Source organism: Neopsephotus bourkii, unplaced genomic scaffold (genome assembly GCF_033783945.1).
Source record: "Neopsephotus bourkii isolate Nb327-2 ecotype Australia unplaced genomic scaffold, CSIRO-AGI_Nbou_v1 NB_838, whole genome shotgun sequence".
Taxonomy (NCBI): domain Eukaryota; kingdom Metazoa; phylum Chordata; class Aves; order Psittaciformes; family Psittacidae; genus Neopsephotus; species Neopsephotus bourkii.
Genome location: NW_026901334.1, coordinates 2,155,258 through 2,172,898, shown reverse-complemented (window position 1 = coordinate 2,172,898; position 17,641 = coordinate 2,155,258). Strand labels below are relative to the sequence as shown.

General features: G+C 60.0%; 1 protein-coding gene across 2 annotated transcripts; it reads left to right on the top strand.

The window, feature by feature from the left end:
• Positions 1-1,449: 1,449 nt before the first annotated feature.
• Positions 1,450-15,908, top strand: MYO1F (myosin IF). 2 transcript variants are annotated; one of them, XM_061355964.1, is made up of 28 exons: positions 1,450-1,605; positions 4,960-5,097; positions 6,713-6,802; positions 6,998-7,092; positions 7,641-7,728; positions 7,846-7,935; positions 8,068-8,199; positions 8,275-8,409; positions 8,485-8,617; positions 8,990-9,186; positions 9,288-9,368; positions 9,579-9,665; positions 9,799-9,885; positions 10,160-10,327; positions 10,405-10,490; positions 10,943-11,024; positions 11,129-11,235; positions 11,576-11,674; positions 11,756-11,900; positions 12,036-12,150; positions 12,598-12,767; positions 12,881-13,026; positions 13,487-13,633; positions 13,713-13,861; positions 14,026-14,109; positions 14,235-14,436; positions 14,752-14,918; positions 15,536-15,908. In XM_061355964.1, exons 1-28 carry the CDS (start codon positions 1,603-1,605, stop codon positions 15,610-15,612), a joined length of 3,300 nt encoding a protein of 1,099 aa, XP_061211948.1. In that variant the 5' UTR covers positions 1,450-1,602; the 3' UTR covers positions 15,613-15,908. The 2 variants fall into 2 exon arrangements, with proteins under 2 accessions (XP_061211948.1, XP_061211949.1); XM_061355965.1 differs by having other exon boundaries at positions 1,487-1,605; positions 4,965-5,097.
• The last annotated feature ends 1,733 nt before the right edge of the window (positions 15,909-17,641 follow it).

Here is a 17,641-nt window from a genome sequence, read left to right as displayed (position 1 = left end):
CCTGGGCTCCGGGCAGCCCCACACCATGATGCTCCTTATGCTGATGGAGGGGTTTGGGCACCAGAGGAGGGTTTTCCCTGCATCCCAAGTGACCGGAGCAGGTAGGAGAGGTGGAGATTGGCCCAGAGCTGCTGCGTGGCACATAGGAACAGGCTTCTGCTTGGCAGAGCTCTCATGGGTTGGCTGTGTGCTCCTGGGGTGCACAGTACCCGTATTGGTAATGCTGGTTTGGGGTTTTAGGGGTGGGTTGTTTGAAGAACTGCATGTCTGAAACACCACTGATGCTTCCCTGTATCCCTTGGGAATCCCAGAGGTTTGTGCCATGTCTCGTGGCTCTGGAGGGCCAGAGAACAGAATTTAACAGGGTCTGTAGGGACAGGCCAAGGGGAATGGCTTGAACCTGCCCGAGGGGAGACTGAGCTGAGCTCTTAGGCAGAAGCTCTTCCCTGTGAGGGTGCTGAGGCGCTGGCACAGGGTGCCCAGAGAAGCTGTGGCTGCCCCATCCCTGGCAGTGCTCAAGGCCAGGTTGGACACAGGGGCTTGGAGCAAGCTGCTCCAGTGGAAGGGGTCCCTGCCTGTGGCAGGGGTTGGAGCTGGGTGAGCTTTAAGGTCCCTTCCAGCCCAGGCTGGGATTCTAGACTTCATTTAGCAGCAGGTTTCCTTTGAAAATCTGTCCTTTGCTATCAGACAGGAAACCAAAGACTCGTTTACCCCCCCTTTTTCTTAGTACTGATACGTAGATCTTGAATAACTGCTTCCTCTGTGAGGTTGAAGCCTCACAGCCTTCAAGCCGAGCATCCGCCAGCGCTGACTGGCTGCCCCTGGAGGGGTGCACATCAAAGTGTCACCTCGGAAGGGAAGGGAGGTTGTCACAGAATCATGGACTCATGGAATGGTTTGGGCTGGGGGGGACCTTCAAGGCTCATCCAGTTCCAGCCCCCTGCAATGAGCAGGGACACCTTCCACTGGATCAGGTTGCCCAGAGCCACATCCAGCCTGGCCAGGAATGTCTCCAGGGATGGTGAGCTCTCTGGGCAGCCTGTGCCAGTGTTTCACCACCCTCACTGTAAACAATTTCTTCCCCACATCCTGAATCCCCTTTTAGTTCAAAACCATCACCCCTCGGCCTGTCACAACAGGCCCTGCTAGAAAGTCTCTCCCTTCTTTCCTGCAGCCCCTTTAGGCACTGGAGCTGCTCTAAGGTCTCCCCTTCAGGAGCCTTCTCTTCTCCAGGCTGCCCCAGCCCAGCTCTCTCAGCCTGGCTCCAGAGCAGAGCTGCTCCAGCCCTCGAAGCAATGGGGGGGAGCAGAGGTTTTAAAGCTCTGAGCATCCCTGCAGGACCCTCTGCAGCACTCCCCCCTTCCCCATGCCAATGACGCCCCAGGACCCGGCCCCCCCCCGCAGCACAGAGCCACCCTCATCCTCCCCACCCCCTGCAAAGCGGCATCAAATGGGGAAGTGGGAGGAGGAAAAGGAAAATCAAATGAGTTGCAGTTTGTAGCTGCAGCAGAAGCACAGGAGCCAAGAGCGTCGGGGTGGCCATGGGACCCCGGTGACAGGAGCCCCCAGCACCCTGCCCTGGGGGCACGGCTCACGGACACCATGGTGAGTGCAAGCCCTTGCTGGGCATCCCCCACGCTGTCTCCCTCCGGCACCCTTGGGGATGTCGCCCTCCCTTCCTGCCACCCCTGGGCCGCCCATCCCTCCTGCTCCCATTGTGGTCCTTTGAGCTGCGGAGGGGATGGTGCTGCCCAGGCTTGGGGACATGCAGCTGGGGCTGGGTGAGGCTCTGGCACAGGGCACGGTGCTGGGCAGCATCCGGGGATGGTGCTGGGTGCTGATCACAGGGCTGGTACCCCCAGCCCGAGCAGGATGGAGGACAGCAGGCAGCGAGGCTGGGCTGACGTGAAGCGGGGTTGATTTTGCTGTCCCAGTGTGGTACCCACAGGAGAACCCTTGTGCTCCTCTTGGCTCAACTTCCCCCCAGTGCTCTGGTTTCAGCGCTCATGGTGCAGGGTGTGGGCAGAGCGTGGCACAGGCAGAGTGCAGTGGGGTGATGGGGGCAGCCAGCTCCAGCCAGGAAGGACCCTCTGGGTATCACTGGCCTTGCACATGCAGGGAACAGGGGCTGTGAGTAGGACATGGGGCTCCTGAAAGGGCAGCAGGAAGAGCTGGAGGTGATCTGGAGGCAGAAGAGGAAGATGAAAGGACGTGGTGCTGGGGCATCTTGTCTAGGTCATGCTTTGGTTGGACCAGATGACCCCTGGCATCCCTTCCACTGGGATTCTATGAAAGCTTTCAAAATCAGAGCGATGCTCAGGTGTGGAGTCTGGGTCAGCGTGGCCATGGCCGTGTCCTTCAGCCCTGCTCCCTTTGTGACCCCAGAGGTTTCTGCCCAGCCAGGCTGGGGACGTGGCCATGCTTAGAGAGAGCTTTCTTCCACCCACAGCTGTGGTTGTCACCTCTGAGAGGCTGCTCAGATGCTGTCCCCCACAAGGTGCAGATGCTGCCCACCCCCTACAACCACCCAAGACCTGAGGGTGCTCTGTGGCTTGGTGAAGGGGTGCACAGCCACAGCCCCATCCCCATCCCCTGGCAGGGCCCAGCTCCGGGGCCAGCCCCATCCCCACACCCTGGTGTCTGTGTACTGAGGGTTGTGACACCCATGCAGCACCCTGGGTTGCTCTTCTCAAGGCTTCCGGTGGTTTTAAGGTGTTGGCTGTATCGGGGCTTGCGCTGTCATCTCGAGACCATAGGTGCCACCTTGGGATGCATCCGCTCCCCACCTGGGGCTCGTGGGGTGTTTTTGATGGCTCAGACCTCAGCTTTGAAGAAAAACAGATGATGTTTTGCAATCGCTGCTGCAGGGCTGCTCCCCTTCCTGTCCTGAGCCACTGGCAGTGGCTGCGAGGGTGACAGTTCCCATCCTCAGCTGGGGATCCTGATGGGGGTCATGTACCCATCATGCATGGGACCAGTTGCAAAGCCAAGTCCCTTGTGCAATGTGGCTGCAAACTGTACCTGAAAGCACAGACGAAGGGCTGAGCAAAGGTGCTCCCTGCTTGCATTGAGGGTGAAATGGCTTCATGGAGGTGTTTGGACCAGGCTGCCCATCAGTCCCCTGCCCCAGGGACCCCCCGCAGCGGTGGCTGTTGAGCTGCTGCTCCCTGGCTCATCCCTCTCTTTAGCCTGGGACAGAGAAGGGGAAGCGAGGAACCGCTGCCCCAGACCTCTGAAGGCAAACCCAGTCAGTGCCCCTGCTCCCCACAGGGATGCTGCCCCCATCCTGTGGGGGCTCGCTGGGTGCTGGGCTGGGAGGGATGAGCATGGTTTCGAGGGAGCATCATTCCTCTGCATCCCCCCCACAAGAGGAGCAGGGTGAGCCCTGACCCCACAGAACCCCCTGTGCAACCTCTCCCGGCCTGCCAAGGAAAGCCAGGGTGATGCTGGGCAGAAACAGCCCTGGCCCTGCAGACATCAGGGACAAAGCCTTCATTTAAAGTGCCCTGGAGTGGGGCTGCATCAGGTGCCCCAGCAGAGCCAGGAAAGCACCTACCCTGTGCTGGGAGGAAGAGGAGGTGTCATGAAGGGCAGTGGCAGCTCCAAGCAGCCGTTTGACTGCAGGAGGAGAAACCCCAGGCATCAGCTCAAAAGCACCAAGCTGCAGTACAGGAAATGCTCAAATTTGCCTGAATTTGGTGCCATAACCAGTGGTGGGAGCCCCATGGGGTGCCTGTGCCAAACATCTCGGGGTCATGGGGACAGGGGATGGGGAACTGAGGTGTGGGGCTCCCTGCGGGCTCTCCCTGAGCCGCTCCTCTCCTGCAGCACAAGGTTCTGGTCAGGTTGGGTTGAAGCTGGGCAGCTTCTGGGGTCACCAACAGCTCCTGGGGGACAGTGCGGTGACGTGGAGCGGGTGCTGAGCCTGCCTGCGCTCTCCTGGGTGGCTTTTCCATCCATTGGGATGGAGGGCAGAAGAGGAGGGGAAGGCAAAACCCAGGCCTGTAAGCACCAAACAGGAGGAAGAGAAGAAGCTCCCCACATGGTTTCAGCCCCCTGAGTTGACCCAGGCCCACACATCCCAAGGGAAGGTGGTGGGACAGCAAAGCCAAAAGCCCCTCTGCCAGCTATGAGGCTTCAGCTGCACTTGGGGTTTTGGGGGGCATGGATGGCATTTGGGGTTGCAAAAGCCAGCAGTGCAGCAGGGAGGGAGGTACTGAGGGGAGCAGAACGATGCTGCCGAGCTCCTCAGTGCTCCATGGTGGTCCCATCGCGATGGTGCATTGAGGGTGCGAAAGCATCACGGTTGGAGGCCTGAAATCTTGAAGCAAAAGGGGAAGAGAAGAAAAGGGAAATGGAAAGAGCAAGAGGTTTGGGGCGACGGCGCAGAGGAGAAGTGAAATCGGTGCCAGGAGCGCTGGGGTGAAAGCGGAACCATGGGGGGCACGGGCAGGTCCAGATGGGGCATGCCCTGGGCACTGCAGCCGTGTCCAGCAGGCTCCTCTGCAGTGTGCAGGACAAGGGGCCCTTCACTCATTTTCTCCCTCAGCCCCACAAGGGCTCAAATCACTTTTCCTGCTGTCCCATGGCCCCCAAGGACAGACCGGGGGGGCAGCTGGGGGCAGTTGGGCAGGGAGCACAGGGTGATGGGGACACAGTCGCTCCTCTGCCCTGGTGCAAAGGGTGCAGAGGATCTGAGGATGTGTTCACCACGCTACTTTTGCCCTTCCTCTGGGTTATTTCTGCTGTCCCATTGACCCATCAGCAGTTGTTTGTTAGCCCTTTGTCACCCCCATTACAGCAGGGTGATGTTACAAACACCCCCATCTGCTCCTGAGGGATTGACAGGTTCCCTTTTGCACCACCCAAAGGTGCCGATTTGGAGCCACTCAGGGGGAGCTGGGGCTGGACCCGGCTCTGGAGCCCCATTCCCAGCAGTGGTGGCCCCTCTTCCCGCAGGGCAGCAAGGAGCGCTTCCACTGGCAGAGCCACAACGTGAAGCAGAGCGGCGTGGACGACATGGTGCTGCTCTCCAAGATCTCCGAGGAGGCCATCGTGGAGAACCTCAAGAAGCGTTTTATGGATGATTACATCTTCGTATCCTTCCCAGGCCAGCGGGACAGGGAGCAGCAGGGAGATGCTCCAAGGCTTTGCCAGGGCACGGGCTAAACCAGGGTTACCCCAGTGTATCCTAGCCCATACTGTGCTGGGACAAGATTGGGATCAGCTGGGGAATGCCACCATTCCCAAGCTGAGCTGCACTTGGCAGAGACACTGCAGCCATGATCCCCATCCTGCTGTGCCCTGGGACCCTCTTTGGTCCTTCCTTTGTGGCCACAAGGCCTTAAGCAAAGCATGGAGCAAAAACCCTCTGGAGACCTTCTTGCCTCTGACAAGAGCAGTTGTGGCCATTGCCTCTGCTGCTGTCACCCAACCCCGCTGATGCCCACAGCACATCCCGGCTGCTCTGCACCCACCACAAACCCCAGCACACCCTGGATGGGATGGGAGCATCCTTGCAGACACAGGATGAAGGTGCCAACCCTCACTCTCCACCAGCGTCAGGCCATAGGGGACACCATCAAGCCCCCAAGTGTTGCCCCCACTGAGCCAGCCCAGAGGCTTAGGCAGTCGCTGGGTCCCATCGTGGAGCTGATGCTGAGCACCACGCACGATGCTCTTTGGTCCGTGGTGCAGATGGAGAGGTGTCAGAACCACAGGCTCATGTTTGGGTTGGAAGAGGTTGCAACCCCATGCTGCGATCCGAGGCGCTGAGCCTTTGCCTTGCTCATCCCACGCTGCTTGAGGCTGCAGTCCCCGCTCCAATAGGGAAGAGGACAAGATCCTGCTGCAGGGAGCAGGACACAGTGGGGCTAAGCTCACACCGCTGCAAGCAGCTGTGGTTTCCCTGAAGATGTGGCCAAGCCCTTACAAGGTGATGCTGTCCCATCCTGTGCTGCACTGGGGATTCCACTGTGCCTCAGGGCTGGCTTTGGGGCCAATGCAGCCTCTTTCTTCCTTTTTCTCTGTGCTGCTGCGTGCAGGGCCCCTGCCCAGCCCTGACTCAACGGCGGTGCTTCTGCATTCCCCATCTCCTCCTTCCTGCCTTTTGGCTGCTCTTCCCTGCCCTGCTGTCAGCTGGGATGAAAACAGGACATGGAGGGCTCGGGGCAACCCCACCGGCACCCTCTGTCCCCAGCCTCAGCCTCCCCCTCCTGCATCATTTCCAGGAGCAATTCCCAGCTTTTCCATTCCCCTGCCCACACCCCAGCGACTGGGGGACGCTGCAGGCCAGGGAAAGGCAGGAGCCATCAGCTCCTTTCCTCTCTGTGCCTCAGTTTCCCTGGTTGGAAAATGGAGACAGCTTCCAGCTGCAGAAGCCGCAGATGGAGCACGAGCAGAGGGGGAACTGCGGGATGTTGCAGGATGCTGGAACTGCCTCTTATGGGGCTGATCCTCAGCCAGACACCATGGAGCTGAGGGATGCTCCTGCTGCATCCTGTGCCCATCACACTGCAGGGGACACCCAGGGCCCTGTGGCCAGGAGAACACTGAGTCATGGCAGCCTGCACCCGAGCTGAAAGCCCTCGTGTGGTACTCCTGGATGAGGAACCCCATGAGCACCTCCCTGCCATTGCTTTCAGTGCCGCTGCCTCCAGGGCAGGAAGGGGGGACATGAGAAAGGATGTAGAGACCTTAACCTGCCTCCCAGACCTACATCGGGCCGGTGCTCATCTCCGTCAACCCCTTCAAGCAGATGCCGTACTTCACAGAGCGGGAGGTGGAGCTGTACCAGGGCGCGGTGAGGCGGCTCCGTGCCATGGGGGGGCTTCATTGGGTTTAATTTGGTGCCCCATAAGTGTCCCTGTTGGTGGCAAGGGAGTAATTCCCCATCCCTGCTGTGTGCCACTGCCCTGTGCAGTGCATGGGCAGAGCTGAGGAGCTCAGGGTGAGGAGCTGATGGCTCTGTGCCACTGTCCTTGTGTCCCCCTTTTAGGCTCAGTATGAAAATCCCCCCCACATCTACGCCCTGACCGACAACATGTACCGCAACATGCTCATCGATGGGGAGAACCAGTGCGTCATCATCAGGTAGGGGATACGTGGGGCACAACCGGGGATGCTGCGTGTGTCCGTGCCTGTGGCAGGGGGTTGGAACTGGATGAGCTTTAACATCCCTTCAGCCCAAACCAGTCTGGGATTCCACAATCCCAGGCCATGAACACCAGCCAGGGCTGTGACCGGGCTGTCCCAAGCAGGGACCAAGCCTTGTGCAATGCTCCTTTCCGGCTGAATGTTGCAAGGGAAGTATCAGGATGTGGGGCAAGGCAAGAGACTTCCCCTTGGGGCTTCGGGGTCCCACTTCTCCCCTCCAAAATCCATCAACAAGAAACAAGAAACCCCACATCTCCCCCAGGAGCAGCTCCTCACCCAGCCTTGCTCCGGCCCTGCTCGTATCCCAGAGCACCCGGGCAGCCCCATCCCCAGCACTGGCACTGCCACATGCTCAGAGTACGTGGCAGGAGGAAGGACACAGCCCCTGTCACCACCATCACCCGCCCAGCCCTGCTCCAGCACCCCTGCCCCGGGCACCCCAGGATGGGCTCATTCGCGTCTCCTCTGCTTTGCCATTGACACAGTGGAGAAAGCGGGGCTGGCAAGACGGTGGCAGCGAAATACATCATGGGCTACATCTCTAAAGTGTCCGGGGGTGGTGAGAAAGTGCAGGTAACTCTGCCCAGCCCATGGTGTCCTGCATCCCTTCATAACCCAGCTGCTCCCCACCGTCCGATGGTGGCACATGGGGCAGCCCCGGCTCAGCCCTCTCCCACCTCTGCCCCTCAGCACGTGAAGGAGATCATCCTGCAGTCCAACCCGCTGCTGGAAGCCTTTGGGAATGCCAAAACCGTCCGGAACAACAACTCCAGCCGCTTTGTAAGTCACCAGGGCAGGGTCAGTGCCACGGCCAGCATCCGTCCCAGCATCTCTCCCAGCTGGGAGAAGGGGGAATGAAGCCGGAGCTGGGGGGGATTGGCTGCGGCTCTGAGCAGGAGCTGTGCTGAGCAGGGGAAGTACTTTGAGATCCAGTTCAGCCGGGGCGGAGAGCCCGACGGGGGGAAGATCTCCAACTTCCTGCTGGAGAAGTCCCGGGTGGTGAGCCAGAACGAGTGCGAGAGGAATTTCCACATCTACTACCAGGTACGGGGCTCACGGAGCAGCCGGGCTGCGGCAGAGCCAGGGGCTGGGTAACTGCAATTCCCATTTCCCACCCAGCTCATTGAAGGGGCATCCCAAGAGCAGCGGCAGAACCTGGGCATCATGAGCCCGGATTATTACTACTACCTGAGCCAGTCGGACACGTACCAGGTGGAGGGCACGGACGACCGCAGCGACTTCCATGAGACCATGGTGAGTGGTGGAGATGAGGAGACCCCAAAGCTGCCTGCGGCTGGGCAGGGGCTGATGGGGTCCCCATGTCCCCAGAACGCCATGCAGGTCATTGGCATCCGTGGTGAGGACCAGCAGCTGGTGCTGCAGATCGTGGCCGGGATCCTCCACCTGGGGAACATCAGCTTTCGGGAGGAAGGCAACTATGCTAGGGTGGAAAACGCTGACTGTGAGTAGCCAACAGCTCCTGGGGGCAAGGGGGATGCTCACAGAGACCCTTGGCAAAGAACTGCAAACTCTTCATAGCATAAACCCCCTTGCAGAGGAGAGAGGCACCATCAGCATCTTCCCCACGTTAGACATGGGGAAACTGAGGCAGTGAGCAAATAGCACACCAGAGCTTAATTAATAAGGGGAAGGATGCCAGGAGTAGCTTGCTGTGATTTAGCATGGGGAAGACCATGATCCACACCCCTGGTAGCTGCACCACTGATGTCCTTTGCACTTGGATGGGGCCAAGGGGTCCAGCAGTGGCTGTGGGCAGTGTGCCGGGGGTATATGGGGAACAGGCAGCCCTGAGTCCCCTCCCCACCCTGCCCAGCCCTGGCCTTCCCTGCCTACCTGCTGGGCATCGACCAGAGCCGCCTCAACGAGAAGGTCACCAGCAGGAAAATGGACAGCAAGTGGGGCGGCCGCTCCGAGTCCATCACCGTCACCCTCAACGTGGAGCAGGCTGCTTACACCCGGGATGCCCTGGCCAAGGGGCTCTACGCACGTGTCTTTGACTTCCTCGTGGAGGTGCGTGGTGCCAGCAGGATGGGCATGGTGGGGATGCTCAGCACCCACTTCTGTGTGCGACCGGCCCCAGTGAAGGTGGCTCGTTCTGTCTCTCCCTGCAGTCTATCAACCGGGCTATGCAGAAGCCGTACGAGGAGTACAGCATCGGGGTGCTGGACATCTATGGCTTTGAAATATTCCAGGTATGTGCTGCTTTGCTGTAGGAGCCCAGCTGGGGAATGGCCTTCCCTGGTTCTGCAGCAAGGAGAGTGACTGGAGCAGGGGGCTGGTAGCAGTCGATGGCCACAGGAAGCAGCATCCCAAAGGCTCTGCTGCCTGAAGCCCCCCAAGCGTGATGATAGGAGCAGAAGCCAACTCAGCCCCATCTTCTTTCATCTTTTGTCCCTTCGCAGAAAAATGGCTTTGAGCAATTCTGCATTAACTTTGTGAACGAGAAGCTGCAGCAGATCTTCATAGAGCTGACCCTGAAGGCAGAGCAGGTACCACGGGGCTGCATTAGCACCCCAATTTCTGCACCCCCACCACTGCCATGGTCCTAGCACCATGGCCAGAACAGGGGACTGCAGCATATCCCATGGGTCGGGGCCACCCAGCTCTCCTGTGCTTCCCCAGGAGGAGTACGTGCAGGAGGGGATCAAGTGGACCCAGATCCAGTACTTCAACAACAAGGTGGTGTGTGACCTGATAGAGAACAAGCTGGTGAGTGCCGTCCCCTCCTCCCACAGAGGCTTTCTCAGGGAACTGAGGCACCAGGGAATGTGGTGCTGGATGGGCTGGGTCCTGAGGATGAGTGGCAGAAGCTGGTCCTGCCAGGAGCATCCTTGGGAGACCAGCAGCTCTGCATCTTTAACCTAAGCTGCTGTTCAGTGTGAAGCAGCATTAAACATTGCAGGGCACCTGAGCACAGCTTGATGCGGGACTGGGCCCTGCCTGCAGCCTCTGGACACCCATGGCTTCGTTCTCCCTCTCCCAGAACCCCCCTGGGATCATGAGTGTCCTGGATGATGTCTGTGCCACCATGCACGCCACCGGCGAGGGCGCGGACCAGACCCTGCTGCAGAAGCTGCAGGCAGCCGTAGGCACCCATGAGCACTTCAACAGCTGGAGCTCAGGCTTCATCATCCACCACTACGCTGGCAAGGTACAGGGCCCCACACCTCACACCCCATTCACATCCCACAGCCCCGGCATGGGGCTGAGCTCCCCTCCTGTTCCCAGGTCTCCTACGATGTGAACAGCTTCTGTGAGCGCAACCGGGATGTGCTCTTCACCGACCTGATTGAGCTCATGCAGAGCAGTGAATTGTGAGTCCTGGCAGTGCTGTGCTCCTGGGGACCACCCCAAAAGGGCTGGGGCAGAGGGCAGCATCCTCAACATCCAGACCATAAAGCTTTGCTGGCAGCAAAGCTTGGGGTGCTCAGCATCCTGCATGGCTCTGTGGGTACCAGTGGCATTCATAGAATCACAGACTGGTTTCAGTTGGAAAGGACCTTAACATCATCTAGTTCCAACCCCCTATCTAGTTTCAGCTCCCTGTAGAGCACAGCAGCACCAGTGGCTGCAGGGCTGGGCAGAAGGATGCTCACACACTGGTACCATCCCACCCAGCCAACGAGTACCCAGTGGGAATGGGCTCAGCCAGGGCGCAGGATTACCCTGAGTTGGAGCTGGTTCCAGCTCAGCTCATGCTGGACCCATGCTGAGCTTGAGGAGCCTGGTGGCTCTCACCTGGGGACTGTCACCTCCTGCCTTGCAGTGGTTTCATCCGGATGCTTTTCCCAGAAAAGCTTGACTCTGACAAAAAGGGAAGACCGACCACAGCGGGCTCCAAAATCAAGGTATGCCCCAGAGGCTGCAGGGCAGAAGCTGCTTCTGGGGCAGCACCAGGGTGATGGGCTCCCACCAATGCCTTTAACGGTACAGAGGACAATCCTTGCAACAGAAACAGGCTAATGACCTGGTGAACACGCTCATGAAGTGCACACCACACTACATCCGCTGCATCAAGCCCAACGAGACCAAGAAACCCCGGGACTGGGAGGAAAGCAGGTAACAGAGCCCCTCATGGTGTATCAGGGAGCTCACAGAGCCCAGGGAAAGGGACCCAGCCGTGGAGATGTGGCCAGGAGCAGGTTTCCTCCAAAACCTGCACCCCCGGGATGGTCGCTCTGTGCTGCCCACAGACCCAGGGGAACACAAGGTGGGTGCTGAGGAGCCTGTGGGGACACACAGACCCCTCCACATGCAACACCCAGAGGCTCCATCCAAGCGCCAAGATGCTCTTGCACATCCACAGCCGTGGGTATCCCTGTGCAAAGCAGTGGCCCAAGCAGGTTCCCATCGCCATCCCTGCCACCCCATTCCAAGCCTGTCCCTCCCGGCTCCACAGGGTGAAGCACCAAGTCGAGTACCTGGGGCTGAAGGAGAACATCCGGGTGCGCCGGGCAGGATTCGCCTACCGCCGCCTCTTCCACAAGTTCCTGCAGCGGTGAGCGCCCAGCGGGATGCAGGTGGCACGTCCTGCACATCCCCACAGCCCAGCCGGGACCCACAGCCCTTCTCCCCACAGCTACGCCATCCTGACCCCTGAGACGTGGCCGTCCTGGCGCGGGGACGAGCGGCAAGGGGTGCAGCACTTGCTGCGCTCCGTCAACATGGACCCGGACCAGTACCAGATGGGTCGGAGCAAGGTGTTTGTCAAGAACCCCGAGTCGGTAGGTGACCCTGCATCCCTGCATCCCTTGGGAACGCTGCACAGAGCTGAGCATCGTTCTGGGGGGTTTGGGGTGCTGATGTGCAGGGGAAGTGCTGCTGCTGGGGCTGTGCTCAGCACCCTGTGTCCCTCCCAGCTCTTCCTCCTCGAAGAGATGCGGGAGAGGAAATTCGATGGCTTCGCCAGGGTGATCCAGAAGGCCTGGCGCCGGCACGTTGCCATCCGGAAGTATGAGCAGATGCGAGAGGAGGGTAAGGCTGGGCAAAGATGGGGACCAGACCCTGCCTTCACTCTGCATTTCGTTGCCTGCAAAGGGACAGAGAGGAGTAGATGGGAGTCAGTGTTTGCAGAGGAATGGGAAACGCCAGTGGTCACCACCCGATCCCATTGTGGGAGTTTTCCCACCCTCCCAAGCATGCAGTGAAAAATCAAGAGGAAAACCCAGAAAGCAGTGGGGTCCTTCCCTCCCTCCCTCATGCAGCGCGAGGGCTTTTGAAGGCACTGAATGGGTTTCAAGCTCAAGCTGCCTGCATTCCTCCTATGGCATAAAATGAGCCCCATTTCTCGGTGCCACGATCCACGTGGCAGCTCCCACAGCCCCTACAGGCAGTTTGGGAGGGCAGGCACTGGTCGAGCAGGCAGACAGGGGCTGGGGGCTGAGCCCTGCCTGACCAGCATCACCCTGGGGCTCCCCACAGCCTCCAACATCCTCTACAACTTCAAAGAGCGGAGGAGGAACAGCATCAACAGGAACTTTGTGGGTGATTACCTGGGCATGGAGGAGCGGCCGGAGCTGCGCCAGTTCCTGGCCAAGCGGGAGCGGGTGGACTTTGCTGACTCCATCATTAAGTACGACCGGAGGTTCAAGGTACATGGACCCACCAGGGGCATGGGACAGGCCAGGCTGTGGCTCGTGGTCCCTGGTGGGGCTTGTGCCCCTGTGCAGACATCTTCTCACCCCCTGCTTCTGCCCTTTCCCAGCCCATCAAGAGAGACTTCATCCTCACCCCAAAGTACTTCTACCTGATCGGGAGGGAGAAGGTGAAGAAAGGTCCCGAGAAGGGGCAGATCAAGGAGGTGCTCAAGAAGAAGGTGGAGCTGCAGGCAGTGAGTGGTGTCTCACTGAGGTGCGTCCCTTAGCACGGGGTCTGCATGGGAGGTCCATAGAATCATAGCAACACAGAATGGTTTGGGTTGGAAAGGACCTTAAGATCATTCAGTTCTGACCGTGTTGCACAAGGCTGGGTCCAACCAGGCCTTGAACACTGCCGGTGGTGCAACACTCACTGCTTCTTTGGGCACCCTGCACCAGCGCCTCACCACCCTCATAGGGAGGAACTTCTTCCTTACACCTAACCTATAACTTCCTTATACCTAACCATGTGCTCAGGCTTCACCCATCAGCTCCACCGTCCTCCCCATGCCCTGGTGCCCACAGCCAGGTCCCAGCCCCTTGCCCATGGACCCATAGGGATGATGCTCCCACAGAGTGCTTTGCAGATGGGGCTTTGAAGCCTAGGACGGTTTCCAGCGTAAACCACCAGCCTTGCCCCCCGCTCACACCCCACCCCGGGGTTGCTCCCCCAGCACCAGGCAGGATGATTTCTTCATCCTGCATGAGAACGATGCTGATAATGTCTTGGAGTCCATCTTCAAGACGGAGCTGATCAGCCTGCTGTGCAAGCGCTACGAGGAGCTCACCCGCAGCAAGCTGCGCCTCTCCTTCAAGGACACGTAAGGATGGAGGCCGGGAGAGGTGACAAAGCAGGACAGGGTCCTGTCACCGTGGTCTCATGGCTTCTCTGTCCCCTAGACTACAGTTTCGGGTGAAGAAGGAGGGCTGGGGAGGTGGCGGCACCCGCAACATCACCTTCGTCAGAGGACAGGGTGATGTGGCCACCCTCAGAGCTGGAGGCAAAACCCTTACGGTCAGCATCGGGGATGGGCTCCCCAGGAATGCCAGTGAGTGCCAGGGTGTCTGGGTGATGGTGGGAGAAAGGGAGGGTACCAGCACCGGGATGAGCCACCACGTGCCCCAGCCCTGGGCAGCATGGGGAGAAAGGCAGCTGGGTACAAACGGTGGGGGCAGCCCGGTGTCACCTAACGGGGGGCTCGTGTCCCCCCAGAGCCCACGAGGAAGGCAGCGAAACAGAGCAGAGGTGGCAGCAGGTGCCCAGCACCGTCCCGAAGCACCCCCCCAGCACCCAGAGGTGAGCAGGGCAGTGCTGGGGGTACCCGAGTGGGGGGATCCCTGGGTCCAGCCAGTGCTGCACTGCCTGGGGTGCAGGCTGAGCATGGGCCCCTGTAATGCACCATCCCGGGGGGGTTCTCCCAGGTGCCTGCAGGAATGGGGCACCCCGATTCCCACGCAGAGATGGCCGGGCTCAGCAGGACACACACAGGGCAGCCCAGAAGCAGGCGCGGGGGCCACCAGCTGCAGTGTTACCCCCCCGGAACGCTGGCCACCAGCCGAAGACACGGCCCCCATCTGAGTACAACATGGATTTCCTCAATGTGCCCGACCAGGGGGTGGCCGGGTAGGTCCGGTACCAGCACGTGCATCCTCCTCCCTGCTCCATCCCATTACTGCCAGCCCCAGGAGATGTTCTTTCTCCTCTGAACACTTTGGCTTCCCAACCAACAGCCCACCCAGGTCTGGGCAAGCGGGTTTTGCTGCACCAACCATGCTCATGCACACCCCAGTTCTCCCAGTCGCTGCACTGGGAGGACCAAGCTGAGCCGCAGGCAGGCACCAAGCAGTGGGTTGGGTTGGTGGGAGAGAGGAGGGTGGGAAGGAAGGATGGGGCCTGCCTGCCCTCGTGATGTGAACGTGGTTCCTCCTGGCCCCACAGCATGCAGCGCCGGCGCAGTCTGAGCCAGCGGCCACCTCCAGCCGGGCGTCCCAAGCCGCAGCCCAAGGCAGCCGTGCCGCGCTGCCAGGCGCTCTACCAGTACATTGGGCAGGACATGGACGAGCTCAGCTTCAACGTGGGGGACATCATCGACATCCTGCTGGAAGGTGCCACCAAACCCCTGCCTGCCCAGCTTATAAATCATGGAATGGTTTGGGTTCAATGGACCCTAAAGCTCATCCAGCTCCAACCCCTGCCACAGGCAGGGACCCCTTCCACTGGAGCAGCTTGCTCCAAGCCCCTGTGTCCAACCTGGCCTTGAGCACTGCCAGGGATGGGGCAGCCACAGCTTCTCTGGGCACCCTGTGCCAGCGCCTCAGCACCCTCACAGGGAAGAGCTTCTGCCTTATCTCCAACCTGAACTTCCCCTGTTTCAGTCTGAACCCATCACCCCTTGTCCTGTCACTGCAGTCCCTGATGCAGAGCCCCTCTCCAGCATCCTTGTAGCCCCCTTCAGACACTGGAAGCTGCTCTGAGGTCTCCACACAGCTTCTCCTCTCCAGGCTGAACAGCCCCAATGTTCTCAGCCTGGCTCCATAGGGGAGGTGCCCCAGCCCCTGAGCATCCTCATGGCCTCCTCTGCACTGGCTCCAACAGCTCCACGTCCTTGTGCTGAGGACCCCAGCACTGCACCCAGTGCTGCAAGCAGGGTCTCAAGAGTTTCCCTCTCTGTGCCCCGTGGCAGCACCTTGCCTGACCCAGCTCTTCCTTTCCCCATCCCCAGACATCTCCGGCTGGTGGAAGGGCCGGCTGCACGGCAAGGAAGGGCTTTTCCCTGGGAACTACGTGCAGAAGATCTGAGCCACATGGAGACAGGAACGGGGTCACCGTCCTCACACCCCACCTCTGCCAAGGCTTTGCCAAAGGGGCCGGTGCTGGCTCCGTGCTGGTTCCCCATGGACACTGGCCTTGAGCTGCGGTGGCTGCCGGGATGTGCCGATGCCAGCCATGGAATCCTGTAGCTGCTTTAGATGGCGGCCTTCCTGCAGCAAGGACCGGCTCTCTGCTGCTTGTTCGTACCCTAGGACTGGAGCTGCTCAAGTGATCCCAGGGTCTAAATAGGATTGTTGTTAATAATGATGGTGAATACTCAGAAACCGAGCCTGCCGTTTGTATTTCCCCCTGGCTCCCTCTGGCCCCCTGACAAGAGCCCTGCACCCACGTGTCCCAAAGTGGAGCATGTGCTGAACCCTCCAGAAGATGCTGAATACAGAACCCAGCCCCACCAGGACCCCGGCTCCACATCCCAGCACGAGTCTGGACCATTCGGCATAGCCAGGAGCTGCCAGGGCAAAGCAGGACAACAGGGAGCAGCAGGACTGGGACACCATCACCATTCCCTGATTTCTCATAGGAAAAGCTGTGAGAAGCAGATAGCTAAAGCCCATGGAGCTGTAGCAGCTTTGTCTGATGGTGGTCAGAGGGCTGAGCATCCAGAGGAGGGGTGTTTCACCCGTCAGGGGCCAGGGTCAATACGTGGGGTGAAAACTGGGCTCCTCCAAAGGGCTCCACGTGCTTCAAGGGGCTCCAAGGGGGGTCTCCAGTTGCTCTGAGGGCCCTGGGAGGGCTCCAAGGCGTTCTTAGGGGCCACAATAGGCTTGGGGATCCCAGGAGTCCAGGATGCTCCAAGGAACTTGGGTGCTCAGAGAGCCCTGGGGTGCTTTAACAGGTCCAGGGTGCCAAGGAGAGCTCCAAAAGGCTCTAAGGGGCTTCCCAAGGGATGCTCAGAACCCCTTGGCTGCACCGGCTCCATGGTTCAGGAGACCCCCCCAGGATGGGGGCACAGACAGGGCTTCAGGGGGGCCTTGGATGGGGGCTATGTCCAAGCCAGGGCTGTTCCAGGCAGTCTGCAGCAGGGAGAGGGATGAACGGTGCCCAAATGTCGGGGTTCATCCTGCCTGCACCCCGCACCCCCCGCCGAGCCCCGCGCTGGAGGAAGTGACGACAGCCTCGGCCCCGCATCCTGCCCTCCTCTTCCTCCCTCCCGCAGCCCCCAGCGGGGGGTACCCCCTGCCCCAGACAGGGGCTGCAGAGGGGTCCAGGGGACCCTGCTTCCCCCAGGGTGGGGATGGCACAAGGCTGCTGGGATGGCTCCATTCTGCAACCCACGGCTGGGCCTCCCCACTATGGGGTTTACAGCGCCTGTGCTCTTTGGGGGCACTTTTCCTACAAATCCCAGGTTTTTAGGAGTCCTTGCACTGCAGAACTTGCAGGGGGGAGTGGGAAACAGAGACTCTGATTTGATTTTAATTAAAAAGAAAATAAAAAAAGGCTTTGGAAAATCCATTGATTCCAATAGCGCCTTCCTGCACCCTCCAGCCTTTCCTTTGGGGCTGGGGGGGCAGCACCCAGCTGTGGGTGCTGTAAGTGTGGGATGCTCCTACTCAGCTCAGGCACCCACTGGGCTGCTCCAAAGGGCTCCGGGTGCTCCGAGGGGGGTCTCTGAGGAGCTCCAGTTGCTCTGGGGGTCCTGGGAGACTCCAAGAGGCTCTTAGGGGCTACCATAGGCTTAGGGGTCCCCGGAGTTCAGGATGCTTCAAAGAACGTGGGTGCTCAGAGGAAGCTGGGATGCTCTTAAGGGGTCCAAGGCGATCTGAGAGCGTTTCAAAAGGCTTGGAGGGATGGGATGCTCTAAGGGGTCTGGGGCTTCGCAAGGGATTCGGGGTGCTCCGAGGATGCTCCGGGGCCTTGGGATGCTCCCAGCCCCAGGGATGCCCCGGCCGCCCGCAGGCACAGGGGTGCGGAGCAATCCCGGGGGGGGGGGGGTGCTAGAACACCCCGTTAAGGCAGGCGGGGGTCCTGGGGCGGGGCCAAGCCCCCCCCCCGCTGC